The sequence below is a fragment of the Pseudophryne corroboree genome, chromosome 1 (assembly GCF_028390025.1).
Source record: "Pseudophryne corroboree isolate aPseCor3 chromosome 1, aPseCor3.hap2, whole genome shotgun sequence".
Lineage (NCBI taxonomy): Eukaryota > Metazoa > Chordata > Amphibia > Anura > Myobatrachidae > Pseudophryne > Pseudophryne corroboree.
The window spans coordinates 872,148,948-872,164,522 of record NC_086444.1 but is presented as its reverse complement, the minus strand read 5'-3'; the positions used below and the strand labels follow the sequence as shown (position 1 = coordinate 872,164,522).

The window sequence follows — 15,575 nt, the reverse complement described above, 5'->3', positions numbered from 1 at the left end:
ACAGTAAAGGCAGAGTTTACCCTCACGACGACGCTGTCGTTCTTCCGGAGACAGTCGGGAGCGGTTAATTTGCATGGGCTCATCTGAGCTAGGTGAGGCCACCGGCCTAGGAGTAGGATTCCGGAACCTGGAACGATCCGAACGGTTACGTTCTCTTCCACGCTCCTGCATCCGAAGATCCACCTTGACGCAAAGGGAAATCAAATCTTCTAATGGATCCGGCAGATCTCTAGTAACCAGCTCGTCTTTCAGCCGGTCGGAAAGACCGTTCCAGAAGGCAGCTCTCAGGGCATCATTATTCCAGCGTAGTTCGGAAGCAATGGTCTGGAAATGAACCACGTACTGGCCCACGGAACGGGCGCCCTGCCGAACACGGAGCAAATCGGAAGAAGCAGTGGTCATTCTGCCGGGCTCGTCGAAAATCCTTCGAAAGGACGAGATGAAGTTGGTGTAGTTGGAAACCATGGGATCAGATCGTTCCCATAATGGAGACACCCAATCCAAAGCAGAACCTTCCAACAGAGAAATAATATATGCTACCTTGGACCGGTCTGTAGGAAAGTTGTGTGCAAGTAGCTCGAAATGTACCTCGCACTGGTTCAAGAAACCACGACAATTTCTGGGATTCCCATTATAGCGGGACGGAGTAGGCAACTGAAGGCGTGGAGTGACACCGGCCGATGGTTGAACATTGCTGGCAACGGCAACTGGTGCGACTGCTGGAACAGGGGCCGGAATTACTGAGGCCAGAGACGCCTGAATCTGATCCAGACGCCCGGACAACTGCTGGAGGTACTGCATCACCTGACCTTGTGCTGCTTCCTGACTTTGCACTCGAGAAGCCAGGTTCTGGATGGCACTAGAGTCCGTGTTCCGATCCCTCGAGTCCATGAGGCCTGAGTATACTATCACTGACCTGGTTTGGGAGTGTTGTGGACTCGGGGCTTCTTCCGATGACCGGGAAGAGGAACCGCCACTGGGTCGTAGTAGAGATGGCCGGATGTAGGTCTTCCTCATGCAGGACTAAGACGGCAGGCGGGAGGCCCAGAGGAATTCTTGTAGGTCTCCTGTAAGACAAGACTTGTAGAAATAATGAAGGCTGGGGTACTGAGATATTGGAGACACTGTGGTATTGGAGGCACTGAGGTGCTGGGAGTACAGGGAGTGCTGGGAGGCCCTTGGAGGCACGGAGGTGCTTGGAGGCACGGAGGTGCTTGGAGGCACGGAGGTGTTTGGAGACACCGAGGTGTTTGGAGGGACGAGGTGCTTGGAGGCACGAGGTGCTTGGAGACTCGGAGGTGCTTGGAGACACGGAGGTGCTTGGAGGCACGGAGGTGCTTGGAGGCACGGAGGTGCTTGGAGGCACGAGGTGCTTGGAGACACGGAGGTAACTGGAGGCACGAGGTGCTTGGAGGCACGGAGGTGCTTGGAGGCACGGAGGTGCTTGGAGGCACGAGGTGCTTGGAGACACGGAGGTAACTGGAGGCACGGAGGTGCTTGGAGGCACGAGGTGCTTGGAGGCACGGAGGTGCTTGGAGGCACGGAGGTGCTTGGAGGCACGAGGTGCTTGGAGACACGGAGGTAACTGGAGGCACGGAGGTGCTTGGAGGCACGGAGGTGCTTGGAGGCACGGAGGTGCTTGGAGGCACAGGATGCTTGGAAGCACAGGATGCTTGGAAACACAGGATGCTTGTAGGCACAGGATGCTTGGAAGCACAGGATGCTTGCAGGGACGAGGGAGCTCTGGATCATAGCTTCCACAGGAGAAACGAAGATACTCAGGCATCGGATCTCTGCCTGGTATCTGATTTTAAATTCCCCGCCCTAGCCTGATTGGCGGAGCAGGCAGGTGACGTCAGACCTGCTCCGCCTCCTTGCCCTCGCTTGTGATGGCGGCGTCCTTGCTTCCGGGAAGCCGCCGGAGAGCAGCGCCGACCCGCCGCTGAAGCCGGAGACTGACAGGGGAAGAGAGGCGCCGGGCAGACCAGGCCACCCGCAGGGACAAGCGCGGTCGCCGCTGCCCGAGGTTCGTGACACCCAATCAGCCATCGGCGGTGCCGACAGGGTCACTCCCAGCACCTTTTCTGCCCCCACTCCAACTTCCTCCCGGGAGGAGCACTCAGCCTCAGACATGTCGACACACACGTACCGACACGCACAATCACACTGGGCTATAGGGGACAGACCCACAGGAAAGCCTGTTAGAGAAACACAGAGGGAGTTTACCAGCTCACAACCCAGTGCCTATCCCGGTACTGAGACCTTATACACACTGCCTCAGACCTTGTAGCGCTTTTTATATCAATGATAATAGCACCAAATTACTGTGCCCCCCCCTCCCCCCCCGTTTTGCACCCTGTTACTTGTACAGAAGTGTGGAGGTCAGGACCAGCAGCTCCTGTGAAGAGAAAATGGCGCTGGTTAGAGCTGTGAGGGCTAAGCCACGCCCCCTCACCGGCGCGCTTCAGTCCCGCTCATATTCAAAATTTTTATACTGGCGGGGGCTATATTTAGTGCCTAGGCACTTCTAATATATATTTTGGCCAGTGATTTGACTCCAGTATTCATGCTGCCCAGGGCACCCCCCCTGCGCCCTGCACCCTGCTAGTGCCGCCGTATGTGTGTGGGAGCATGGCGCGTAGCGCAACCGCTACTATTTAAATACTGAAGTCTTCTGCCATCACTGAAGTCTTCTTTTCTTCGTAATACTCACCCGGCTTCTTTCTTCTGGCTCTGTGAGGGGGGTGACGCGCGGCTCCGGGAACGAGCAGCTAGGCGCACCAATTGATCGAACCCTCTCGAGCTAATGGTGTCCAGTAGCCTAAGAAGCAGAGCCTTTGAACTCACAGAAGTAGGTCTGCTTCTCTCCCCTCAGTCCCACGATGCAGGGAGCCTGTTGCCAGCAGTGCTGCCTGAACATAAAAAACCTAACATAAGTCTTTTTACAGAGAAACTCAGGAGAGCTCCCCTGTGTGTGTCCAGTCTCCCTGGGCACAGAATCTAACTGAGGTCTGGAGGAGGGGCATAGAGGGAGGAGCCAGTTCACACCCATTTAAAGTCTTAAAGTGCCCATGTCTCCTGCGGATCCCGTCTATACCCCATGGTTCTTGAAGCGTCCCCAGCATCCTCTAGGACGTATGAGAAATAAATGTTGTCGTTAAATTTGGGGTACATAAAAAATGCCCACAAGTTGATTTTTGAGTCATTTGAAGCCACTTCAAAAAATTATTTAAATAACACCTTTAACTTCCACCCGCAATCTTTAAAACACCTATCCCATCCATACAGCACTCCAATTATACTTGTCCCACACCTTGTTTTAACCCATTATTCTCCAATTTGCATAATATAACTCCAATAGTGACTTGTGTTATTGGCCCAATTAAGTTAATTGAAAATTTCCTATTGCCTCATTAATCATTAGTAGGGGTGTCCCAGGGGTTCTGAAACAAGTCTTGACATTTTTAACTTAAAAATATATATATTTTCCCCTAATTTGCACCTGCTGTAGTGTTGCAGTAAATCCTGTAGAAATTACTGTGACTAAATTTCCCGCAACCACATATGTTACGGGCCCAGTTGAATATGTCCCTTACAGTCCTATTAGGAGAAAATATACTATTTAAATAACATTATTATTGTTAATAATAATATTATCCTATAGCGCATGCACCTAGTCACGCACACGCAGAATGAGTGCCAGGCTGAAAGGACGACAGGGGGTGAACCAACAGAGTGCTGCACTCTGGGAGAAAGCAGGAAGGAAACTGTTTTTCCTACTATTCTCCATTGCAAGCACTCACAAAACCATTTGAACAAAAGCTTTGCTGTGCCTCTTCTCTATATAAATCTCTTTCCTGTACAACCCCCTTTAGAACATATGCAGATCACCAGGATTGTGCACGGAGAAAGGAAAAGTCATAGAAATCTGTGATTCTGACGCACTTTTTTATTGCACTAAATATAGAGGAAAAATATTTACAGGCTTCTCCAACTAAAATGCCAGAGAAATGCGTTTAAACTAGTAAACCTTTTCTAAATAGACCCCTAAAGTAAGCAAGCATGAAAATGATGGTTAATATCTTTCTTACATAATCATATCAAACACAGTATTGTACATGTACAGTAATTGTGGGGAGGCTGCAGCTATAAAGATAGGAATAGGTGATTGTGTTAGGTCATTTACTTGACAGCCCTTCCCCTTAGAAAACATTTCTAGGATTGTTGTGCTCTGGGTTCCACCCCTTCTTCCTGCTTGAAACACAATGCAGTTTCTGTCAAGCCAGTTAGAGTGGTTTCACTGCATTTAAAGGCAAATTCTCATCTTATGCAGACGGATCTGTAACTGCAGCTGATAAGAAACTTTACATTAGTGGCATCCATCTGGATAAAGAAGGCTGGACGGTCAGGTGTTAGAGCTCTTTGAATCACTGTGATCTCATGCATTACCTGTCATCTGTTCTGAAAGTTGGCAGCTGCTTGATTAATGCTGTTATGTGCATGGGTACGGATTAGTGGAAATCACATACTCTGATCACAGGCAATACGGAATGTAATTTTTCCTAATTATATCTGGACATTTCTCGATTTTGGATTACAAATAATTTTTTGGTGCGATTCCGGATTTACGCAGCCCCTGTGCATTCTTCAGTACTGGACTACAACTTATTTTACACAGTTCTCCCTGCAGAATTTTGCAACATTGATCCCAAAATTGGTAGATCTGAATTCTTTCTGCATGAGACTTGACTGTTTCCATCTCCACCACTGCACAAGTACAATTGCCTGATCCTTCTGTGGATTGCTCCACACCATCTTCTTTTATACCTTCCTTCTATCTCTCATTGTCACACAGTTCTCTGATTTGGATTTAAAAAAAGACCATGCGGACCCCAGCAGCGATGATCGTTGGCATGGTTCTGGCTCCATGCGGGTTGGTGTTGAACCTCACTTCTACTGTGGCCCCAAACTGGCGATCACTGAGTGGTTTGACTGATAAACCTACTGACGTAGTACAGACTCAAGGATTATGGGATATATGCCAAGTGACGGTCACTAATCAGAATCTACAGTGTGGGCTGAGCAACACCAATTACTTCAGTCTAAAAGTAGTACAGGTTGCCCAGGGATTAATGATTACCTCGCTGATTGTCACTGGGCTGGGCATTGCATTGGCCTCATGGGGTGTGCGCTGTTGGGAGGATATACCCAATTTCCTTGTGTCAGGATTTGGCGGTGTGGTGATCTTCATCTCAGGAATTCTCAGCTTGATCCCTGTCTCTTGGTATACCTCCCAGATGTACAACATGTTGTCCACTGACTCTGGGGAAACTATCACAGCAGGTTATGCTCTAGTGCTGGGGTACCTGGGCAGTTGCTTTGAGATTATAGCAGGATTCTCACTTATGCTCTGCTTTGTGAATCCCTGCAAGAAATGCATAAAAACCCAGGGCAAAACCACATCCTCTATGTACTATAGCAAAAAGCAAACCTCCAACAAAATCACAAACCCCAGCCATATCAGCCACATCAATACTAACTCTCCCCACGTGGACCGTTACCAGGATACATTTGGCTACAGCATAGGCAATGATAACTACCAGCATGGGGATGGGAGTAGAAGAACCAATTCAGTGGCGGATTTCCCTAGATCTTACACCAACCCCATGGATGTGACCGCAGGGGAGCACTCTAATCGTTATGGCAGGCCTGCAAGTCAGCTGAGCTCTCTGCCTTGTGACTCTGACCTGCTGTAGATGTTGATGTGCTCTCCACACATGGATGCCTCTATTGTTTTGCACACAATATATAACTAATGATATGGGTGCCATAATCCTGAACTCTAAGGAATAATGAAGGAGCATTTGGTTCTGAATCTGCAATTGTTTATTTTATATACCTATAGATATATATTTTACATACAAATATTTTATGAGTTTTGAAGACTACAAATGAAGTTCAAAAGAGCTCTGCTTTGTTAGACATAAAATGTTCAAACAATTGCTTTTTTTCAGTACAACATGCCTTACTTATCATATGTTACCTTATATGTTATATACTGTTTGTCTTTCTATTGTGCTATAATGAGTGTTTGTTTAATCAGGTGCAATATTTCTTTTAAATTTATTTTATTGTTCATTATTTTCATTTTAGTGCAAATACCTTTTGAATGCCTTGATTTGCTTGCATGCTGCATTAGATGCATGTGAGTGATTAGACTGTGGGCCTAATTCAGACCTGATCGTAGATGTGCTAAATTCAGCATATCCACGATCAGCTTCCCTGACATGCGGGGGGGGGGGGGGGGGGGGAATTCCCAGTCCGCCCCACATGTCATGGCCTTATCCCGTTGCACAAGTACAAAAGCATCGCATAGCGACGATGCTTTTGTACCGTAGGAGAAGCTTTCAGCCAGCGCAGCTCCTGCGCACTGGCAGGGAGCTACTCGTCGCTGCCCGGGTCGCAGCGACTGCGTGTGAGGTCATGCTGCTGCCGCGGCCTGCCCCCCCAATGGTCCGGGCACGCCTGCGTTGCCCCGGACCGCGACCCCTTAATGGCGGCCAAACGCCGCCGGCCCGCCCCCTCCTGCCCAGTGACCGCTTCTGCCTGTCAATCAGGCAAAGACGATCGCAGGGCTAAGACAGCCGTCGGCTGTCTGCCATGCGCCGGCGCATGTGCACTTCAGACCTGATCGCTGCTGTGCGAACACGCACAGCTGCGATCAGCTCTGATTTAGCCCCTGTATCTCATGAGCAATAATATGTAATGTCCTAATGTCTTAAAGGATAATAACAAAATTGTTTTACAAAGGATAAATGCAATGTTTTATAATACTGATTAGTATTTGATCTTACTTCAAACATTCTACATAGATCAGGGGGCCGATCTTTGTTATTGCTGTCAAATTAAAAAGCATACTCCTAAATGAGCGACAGCATCAAAAACGGCCAGTCAGTGCTGATTGTTATGCAAGATAGTATCTTAGCAGGTATAATTATTCACATTTCTTTGTATAGAACCAGCATATTCCGCTGCGCTTTACAATTAGGAACAAAGCAGTAATAAAACGATAGTGGGGAATAAGAGGGCCCAGCTCGTAAGCTCACAATCTATAGGAATAAGGGCTAATGAATTCCTGTTCTGGTCTAAGACCAAAAATATACACAGAATTGCATCATTTTATTTTATCACTGATACCGTTGCTGCGTCAATACGTGGGATTATGAAGCAGATTTAGGGGGGGATGGGGTGGGCTACAAAATTGTACATAATACAATATGGGGTATATTTACTAATTTGCGGGTTTACAGAAGTGGAGATGTTTCCCATAGCAACCAATCAGATTCTAGCTAATATCTTCTAGAAGGTGATAGTAAATGATAAGTAGAATCTGATTGGTTGCTATGGGCAACATCTCCACCTCTGTAAACCCGCATTTTAGTAAATATACCCCTATGTCTATACAATATGTCTATGTAAACCATAGAAATCATTTCTAAATTGAATTGTAGAATTTGTGCCTTCAAACAAATACGTGTATAAAAAAAAGTATGTATATTGTTATTATAAATTATCCAACACAGTTATAATGGTATAGTACTGTATAGAATCATCAGGTTATCTCCATTATAAGGAGTCTTTTTTTTTTAACCCTGCACTAAAGGTCACACCGACTCTACATTTTGTAAAAGAGGAGCAAGAACATGACTGGGTAAAATATTTCATGACATCTCTGGCAGAAGTTCTGCAATCTACTAATATAAGTGTATGAATCAAACCTCAAAATAACTGAGGTAAAAGTATTCAAATTAACATAAAATACAAAGTATCATGAATTTCAGTTGCGTGAATTTATATGGGTCTTTCCTGCATACAAAGCTAAGCATACAGTACTCATTCTTTTGCAATTCTTATCCTTGAAATCCGTTAAGGTTGTTATATGTAAAGTGAATTCTTTGCCCACAACAGTGGATTTTGCCAGTTGGAGGGCAGGGCAAGTGTGGTGATCTCATTATGTTTGTATCCCATTGACGTTATAATATCCTAACAAATGAATTGGGCCAGTCCACAATATGTGAGCCTCCACTTCACACAGGCAACGAATATTAACACTATATAACAATGTTTTACAAACACCTAGGTTTACAGCAAGTTCTTTTAATACTCAAAATTCTGTATTGTGATTTACATTTCCCTATGACAAAGAATGCAAGCTTTTATGAATTCTAATGAATATTTATACTGCACACTAACTGAAATACAATGTGAATTTGTTTTTTTTATAATAAATCGGTTACACTTTAAATTTTAAGTACCTTATATTATAAAATATATTATGAAATAAAATAATGCCATACTTAAAACGGGATGCGGCGCCGGGATCCCGAATGCTGAATAGCTCGCCGGTCGGCATGCTGACCAACAGGGACTATTCCCACTCGACACCCATAAAGTGGGAATAGAAACTGTAGCAAGTGCAGCGAGCCACCGAGCCCGCTGTGTGGCGAGGTCTCAAGGGCCTTTGTTCCTCTATCCCCCTTACCCTGCCGGCCATCTAAATGCCAGGATCCCGGCGCCGGTATGGTGACCGACGAACCCAACCCACTTAAAACAAGAGTTTAGCGAGTATTGTCAACAGCCCAAACTAGGAGCACTCCAGTGAGGAAATAAAACAGACCAGGGAACCCAGTCTTCTCTCCACCCCAAGTCACAACAATAGGTATACTGTTTTACTGTCAAAGAGTCAAGTACTAGAGCTGACTGTTGCTGCAACTGTTTTTATCTTGCATAAGGGAGCGCGGATTAAAGCAAACAAATAAACTCACTGAGATTAGTTGCTGCATTATGTTATCTTCCTATTACTACAAATGCAATGCAGTGACTATCAAGATAAAGTGTAAATTTGGTATGTACACTGCAAAGCAAATAAACATTTGCAATAGGAATATTTTTAGTACTTTGTCCTATTACTTTTACGGTTTACCCCAAGACTGTGCCTTACTTGTATACAAGCTACTTTCAGCTGTGTTAAACTAGATTGTCAGTTATGACTAATTACCATCTAGTAACATAAATGAATCAATTATTTGGCTTTGACAGCAAGAAAATACACCCTTTTGCATTTTGTTTTGTTCAACAGTAGTTAGTGACCTATGGTTACTTTGATACTTCTCTATGAAAAGCAATTGATTCTACCATAGTAGCAAGTGTCCAGCCACAATTTAAGTGTCCAATATTTCTATAAGTATGGGTCGTTGGGTCAACTTAACTTAGGTCGACAGTCATTAGGTCGACCATGGAAGGTCGACATGGGCATTAGGTCGACAGGGACAATAGGTCGACATGACAATTATGTCGCCATAAACAAGGTCGACAGGTCAAAAGGTCGACAAGGTTTTTTTAAACCTTTTTTGACGTTGTTTTCTTCGGAAAGTGACGGGGAACCCCAATTAGTGCACCGTGTCCCCTCGCTTCGCTCGGCACAGGTTACCGTTCCCATTTGTAGTCCACGTGGATCATTAAGTATGAAAAAAATCCAGAAAATGTAATTGTTTTTTGAAAAACTCATGTCGACCTTTTGACCTGTCAACCTAGTACATGTCGACCTAATGACCATGTTGACCTAATGACTGTCGACCTTCAGTGGTCGATCTAATGACTGTTGACCTAAGCTGTGTTGACCTAACGACCGTATCCCATTTCTATCACTGGTGCCTGCTAATGTGGTCAGAGCATGATGGTACACAGAGGCCAATAGCCTCATGTTCTCACCATGCGTGGTAATATCATATGCACAATAATTATCCTGATTGATTTAGATTAATTGCTCAAAATTTACCTCAATATCACAGTGTGCTTGGTAAATAATTCTCTTATCAGAGTTTCTCAACCTTCTCCTTTTATAACCTTCTACATAAGTTTAAACTGTTCTAGAATCCTTTTCCCACTTATTAAGTTCATTTTAGGTCAGGAGTACAAATTAGAGAAACTCCCTATAAGGAGTTAAATATTTTGTTCCGTAAAGCAGGTATTTAAAATAACCCCCACACACACTTCACTATATACCTATTGGCAGCTAAGTTCAGAACTTGGTGAACCATTTATAGTGTGTGTGCTTATCAATGTAATTTATTTATATAGAGAACCAGATATTACTTTAGAACAAACAATTAGCATGTCAGCAGCCAGTTTATATTCTCTGATAAGCCAGATAGGATTGTACCATTTATCTGAGTGGTATGATATTTACTATAACTGCTTTTTCACAGTCAGATAAAGCAAATGTTATTTATTTATTTCTTTAGTAACAGTTTCTTATACAGCGCTGATTACTTTAATCTGAGAAACTCCACTTTGTTAATGTGCACAAGTTATTTTACTAGAAATATATAATGGAATATAAAAATTCATGAATCACTCATTATGCAGAAAAAAAACAAACATTTTGGAAGTTGGTCAGTACAGCAGTTTTCTCAAAATGCTGCTATTACATTTAGTGGGTGTGGAAGTTTATATCTTATCTTACTCACAATGGGCCTCATTCAGATGTGGTTAGAGTTGCTTTCGCTGCTGCTTAATTAGAAGCAGCTGTGGTAGTACTAATATGGTAATGCACAGGGGTGTAGCGAGGATGTCTCCGGGCGCCGAAAAATTTAGAGGGTGCGCTGCTGCCCGCCACTCACATTTCCACGGGCCACTGTACTGGCAGCCACAGAGCAGGAGGAGGAACAGCACACTGACTCGGGAGACTAGGTAGAGAACAGGGCAGGCCAGAGGTGACAGAAGGAGACACTGACAGCCGGCACTTGCCGGAGTTCTGCCCACCCTCTTTATAGTGTTGTGAGGCAGTAATGCTAACCATTACCCCAACCATACTGCCATGCCCCTAAATGTTATTGTAAGCCTTCGGCATGCACTGACCCTATTTTAAACATGGGGGGCACCCAAAGGAAACTTTCGCCCTGAGCTCCACATGGTCTAGAACCGGCCCCGTCACCAATTTAGGATTTTGAAATATTGTTTATTTTCAAATGTAACATGCCACCACATGTTGGCTGGGCCCCCAATTGAGTACAGGGGAGGGGGGCGCCAAAACATACTCTTGCTCTGGGCACCATGGCGCCTTGCTACACCTCTGGTAATGCAGCAAGAGGCGTCATGTCTCCCACTGCATTACTGATCTGAACTGCGTCCTAGGAGGCAGTATCAGATCTTCCCCAGCACTATCAGCCGGCTGCGTGATCCATGGGGCTGCAGAAGCCGTCCGTCGCAGAGGCTAGGAAATCTCTGTGCAACAACATAGATCCCCCCCCATAAACGGCGATGACATGCCTCCGTTTTTACAACAGATCCTCTCGCCGCACCCTCCCCACCCGCAAAGTGCAGCAGACTGTCAGTTACTGTCATTTACAATATTGCTTCCAGCATGTACACTTGCATGGCAAAATATAATGTATTTCTGTGGGAACACCTGTCAGAACGCTGTGTAAAGTGCACTACTTTGCAGCGCATCAGTGATTGCAACTCGAAGCTCCTCTGAAGGGAGGTCATGTATCAAAGTCTGAAGGAGGCATTGACTTTATTTTTCACTAAAAATGCAGATGTACATACAAAGAGGAGAGACCTAGTATTGCTAGTAATAATAATATAATAACAAATGCATCCTCTACAATATAATGGAAACCATGAGCAGAGGTGCACCTGGTATATGGAAAGAAACTCTGGAGCTGTCCAGTATGGGAAACATTCAATATCCCGGTGCTCAGCATACCGCTGCCGGGATCCTGACAACTATTCTCCCTCTTGGGGTGTCTTGAGGTAGAATAAATAGCGTTGCGCACCACTGTGCCCGCAAGGGGCTCTTTTGCACTCGCCCCACTGCCAACATTCCGGCGGTCAGGATCCCAGCCCCCCACCCCCTCATGTTGAGCCTTTCCTGTTACCTTCAGACTGCCAAAGCAGCTCCAATCTCATCTCCCCTCCACCTTCTGCACCACAATTTACTGCCCATTTCCCCCCGCCAGTTGCAAAATAAAGCAATAAGTCATAATGGCAAAACAGAATTGCCTGGCCTCATCTGGGCCTAGCAGGGTTCTCATGCAGGGTTAGCATGTTGTGATGCCCCCAGCAAGTGGCGCCCCTAGGCACATGCCTAATATGCCTAGTGGAAAATTCACCCCTGGAAAGCACAGCCGCTGCTGGACTCAGATAAAGGATAGATAAAGGAAGATCAGATGCATTATTTTATCTCCAAAAATCACAGTAAAGATAATTATAATTGAACAATCTACATTTTAATGATTTTTGATAAATAAGACCCTTATTTTATGTATTACAATTTTAGGGCAAGTTTTTGTTTTCATAATTTAGCTACAGCCACCAAGTTTAATCAGTGTTCGGTAACTATGAAAATGCTAAAAATAAGTCAAAATGATTCTCCATAATGGAGTGTGCATAAAAGAATAAGAGGCAATGTTGTACAGAAAAGGTGTCCAGGTGTCAAGTAAGGTTTATTAGTAGGTGACAATTGTGTTAATAATGGGGCATAAATATCTTCCATTTATTATTAACTAATAAGCCCCTTAACAGTGGGATAAAAATAGCAAATGACATGGGTGACAAAGCATGTAGAACAATTTATAAACTGCCTCCTGTGACAATGGGGATAAAATATGCTTGAGTCTTGTCTAGTCTTTGGTGAGAATATCTACTTGTTATCTCCTTTCATCCCGGGAAAAAATTGCTTGTGACACTCACACACAAACACTTCCACATACCAGGATTACATTACTTGGATGTGCATTTTTCAATGGCTATATCTGGCAAGCAGATCGCTAACCATTTCCAAACCTACAAAGGATGTATTCAGAACCATCTCTCATTACTGTGGTACACACCAAGAAGTAACCTGAGCTGAACATATGATCTACAAATAACTAGATGACCCAAACACTTAAGCAGGGCTGGACTGGGACTAAAACTAGGCCCTGGCATGAGGCCCACCTTGGCGTCAGCATCTGGCTCCTGGCATAGACTCCTCCCCTTATAATTCCTGACTCCAACTACTTCATAAGCTGGGTACACACTACGCAATGTGTGTACCCAGCAATATCGCACATGATGGGACCCAGCAGGCAGCCGACATTGACAAACTACATACACACTTGCCAATGCTGGCAGTGATGGAGCAACATTCGGCAACATGGCCCTCGCTAGCGATGTCTTCTGTTAGCACTGCATGTAGGGCCAACGATGGATGTAGCACACGACCCACGTGGTGGCGCATTATCAGCAACATAGTGGGTACGCACTAGATGATGTGTCCAATATGTCAGTCCGATCCGCTGAATATGTTAGCACATTGGCGATTAGTAGTATGAATGCGATGTGTGGTGGGATGCACTGCCATTGGTTAGTACATCCGTACAGACAGAGCAGAAGCCACAGTGTTCCTGACCACACCAAGGTACATGCCCCCTGTTCTCCACATCACACAGGACATTGTGCTTGTACCCCTGTTACCCACTGACTCTACCTGTCACCCTCTGCCTCCCCTTGCCTTCTGTTGTCACCCTTTGCCTCCCTTTGTCAATTCTGCCTCTTTCTGCCTTATGCTGTCACCCTCTGCCTCTCCCTGTCACCCTCTGCCTCCCCTTGCCTTCTGTTGTCACCCTTTGCCTCCCTTTGTCAATTCTGCCTCCTCCTGCCTTATGCTGTCACCCTCTGCCTCTCCCTGTCACCCACTGCCATGTGGCATATTTGCAAACTTGGGGTGGCAGAGGGGGGCCCAAATTATATTTTTGCACATGGGCCCACCACTCACCAGTTCCACCACTGACATTATAATATTCTCTTAATTTATAATGCTGCAATTTACAGTATATATCTTCTGTAATAGTTGTATATCATTTTTATGCAAAATCAATTTAAAGAAAGGATTTAAGTGATATAACGAGTATTTTATCCCAAGTATTTTAATATTTTAAAATAAATGTAAAAATGTCATAGTTATCTCTGAATGCAATAGATAGAGTAAGAGTTTCAGAAATAAATCCTTTTTCCATAGCTAACTGATAAATAAGCTCTTTCATCAGGGCAAATAAACTCTGACAATTGGCGTAATATACAAATAAAGTTACTCTGTTTGCCAGTAGTGCCCTGTGACACTATTTGTCATTTTTATCAGCAATCAGTTGCGGAAGTGATGAGATTAATGTAAGAGAAAGGTTACCTGTGTGTACATTCCTTTGTGAATGAAGTTACCATGGCAAACAATAGGTTTATTTGAAATACCTACAGTAAATACAGTTCCCTGCAAGCTTAAAGCAGATTCATGCAGATTCATGCTTCTTCCTGTCCAAGAACATACATTCAATTTACATTGTGCTTCAGGGCAACTTGCATCACTGATCATTGCATTTGTAATTAACATACAGTATAACACTTATAGCAACTGGAAATGAGTCAGGCTTATGTGTGATGCTAAAAGTGGATTGCTGAAAGATATGCATTGAAAACAATGAGGTGCAGAGCTCATTGATGGCAAGTTACCTAACCACAAGAAAACCTACTAACATTGTTTAGGAAAATAAATATTAATGAAACTAAGCCCCAAATCAACCTAAACCACTCCCTTATAATCCCAAAATACACCCAAATCTTGAGTTTTATGACATGAAGTGAAATGATGTGAATTGTGTACTGGAGGCAATTGGAGAGGGTTGGACACTCACAGCCCATAATGACAGTCCTTTGTCACTAGAGCAACAGGCTCATACTGTACAAAAGCTCCCAGTCAGTGGTCAGGAAGCATTTACAGTATATGTGCATTACTGTATGTTTTAAACACAAAGGAATTGTGTTACAATTGCAAATATATTAAATGCACTTCAAAGGGCTTCACTAATTTGAGAGTTGACATTTCCTTTAGGCTGCCCACACCCATGACAATTATTGTTGGTTAATTGTTTTAACCTGGTTGTGTATATTAAAATCATTGTAATAAAATTACACCTTTCACGGACGCCTATAGTTCAAATATGCTTTTGATTGGTAAAAGGATTAGGAAGGGTGGACATTTGAGGGGAAGGATTAATTTGCAACTGAATAATGTGTACTGTAATCATGCAACTAAAGTAGGTTACAATGTGTGAAATCAGGGTTCATTCTTCATTTTTCAAAAAAAGATTGTGTATCGTAATTTAATATGTGTTGATTTGCTTAAAAATGTGAAAAACTGTTGCTTCTCTGACGATCCTTAGATTAGAGCAGGGGTGGGGAACCTTTTTTCTACCGAGGGCCATTTGGATATTTATAAAATCCTTCGGGGGCCATACAAAAATTCTCAACTTAAAAAATTACCCTGTTCCCCAGAAGGTCTGCCCCTTAGAGGTACTGTGTGTGCGCGCCTCCGGTGCACACGCCAAAAAAATGGGTGTGGCCAGTCAAAATGGGACGTGATACACATATGCCCCCAATAGTGCAGTGCCAGATCCACAATTGCCCCCACAGTGCCAGGTATACAAATGCCCCCACAGTGCCAAGTATACAAATGCCCCTCACAGGGCCAGATATAC

The 15,575-nt window shown here is 44.3% G+C and overlaps 1 protein-coding gene across 1 annotated transcript; it reads left to right on the top strand.

Annotated features, from left to right (window-relative positions):
- Nucleotides 1–4,280: 4,280 nt before the first annotated feature.
- CLDN23 (claudin 23) lies at nucleotides 4,281–6,303 on the top strand. The gene has a single exon (XM_063920048.1). It carries the CDS (start codon nucleotides 4,884–4,886, stop codon nucleotides 5,754–5,756), a length of 873 nt encoding a protein of 290 aa, XP_063776118.1. The 5' UTR covers nucleotides 4,281–4,883; the 3' UTR covers nucleotides 5,757–6,303.
- The last annotated feature ends 9,272 nt before the right edge of the window (nucleotides 6,304–15,575 follow it).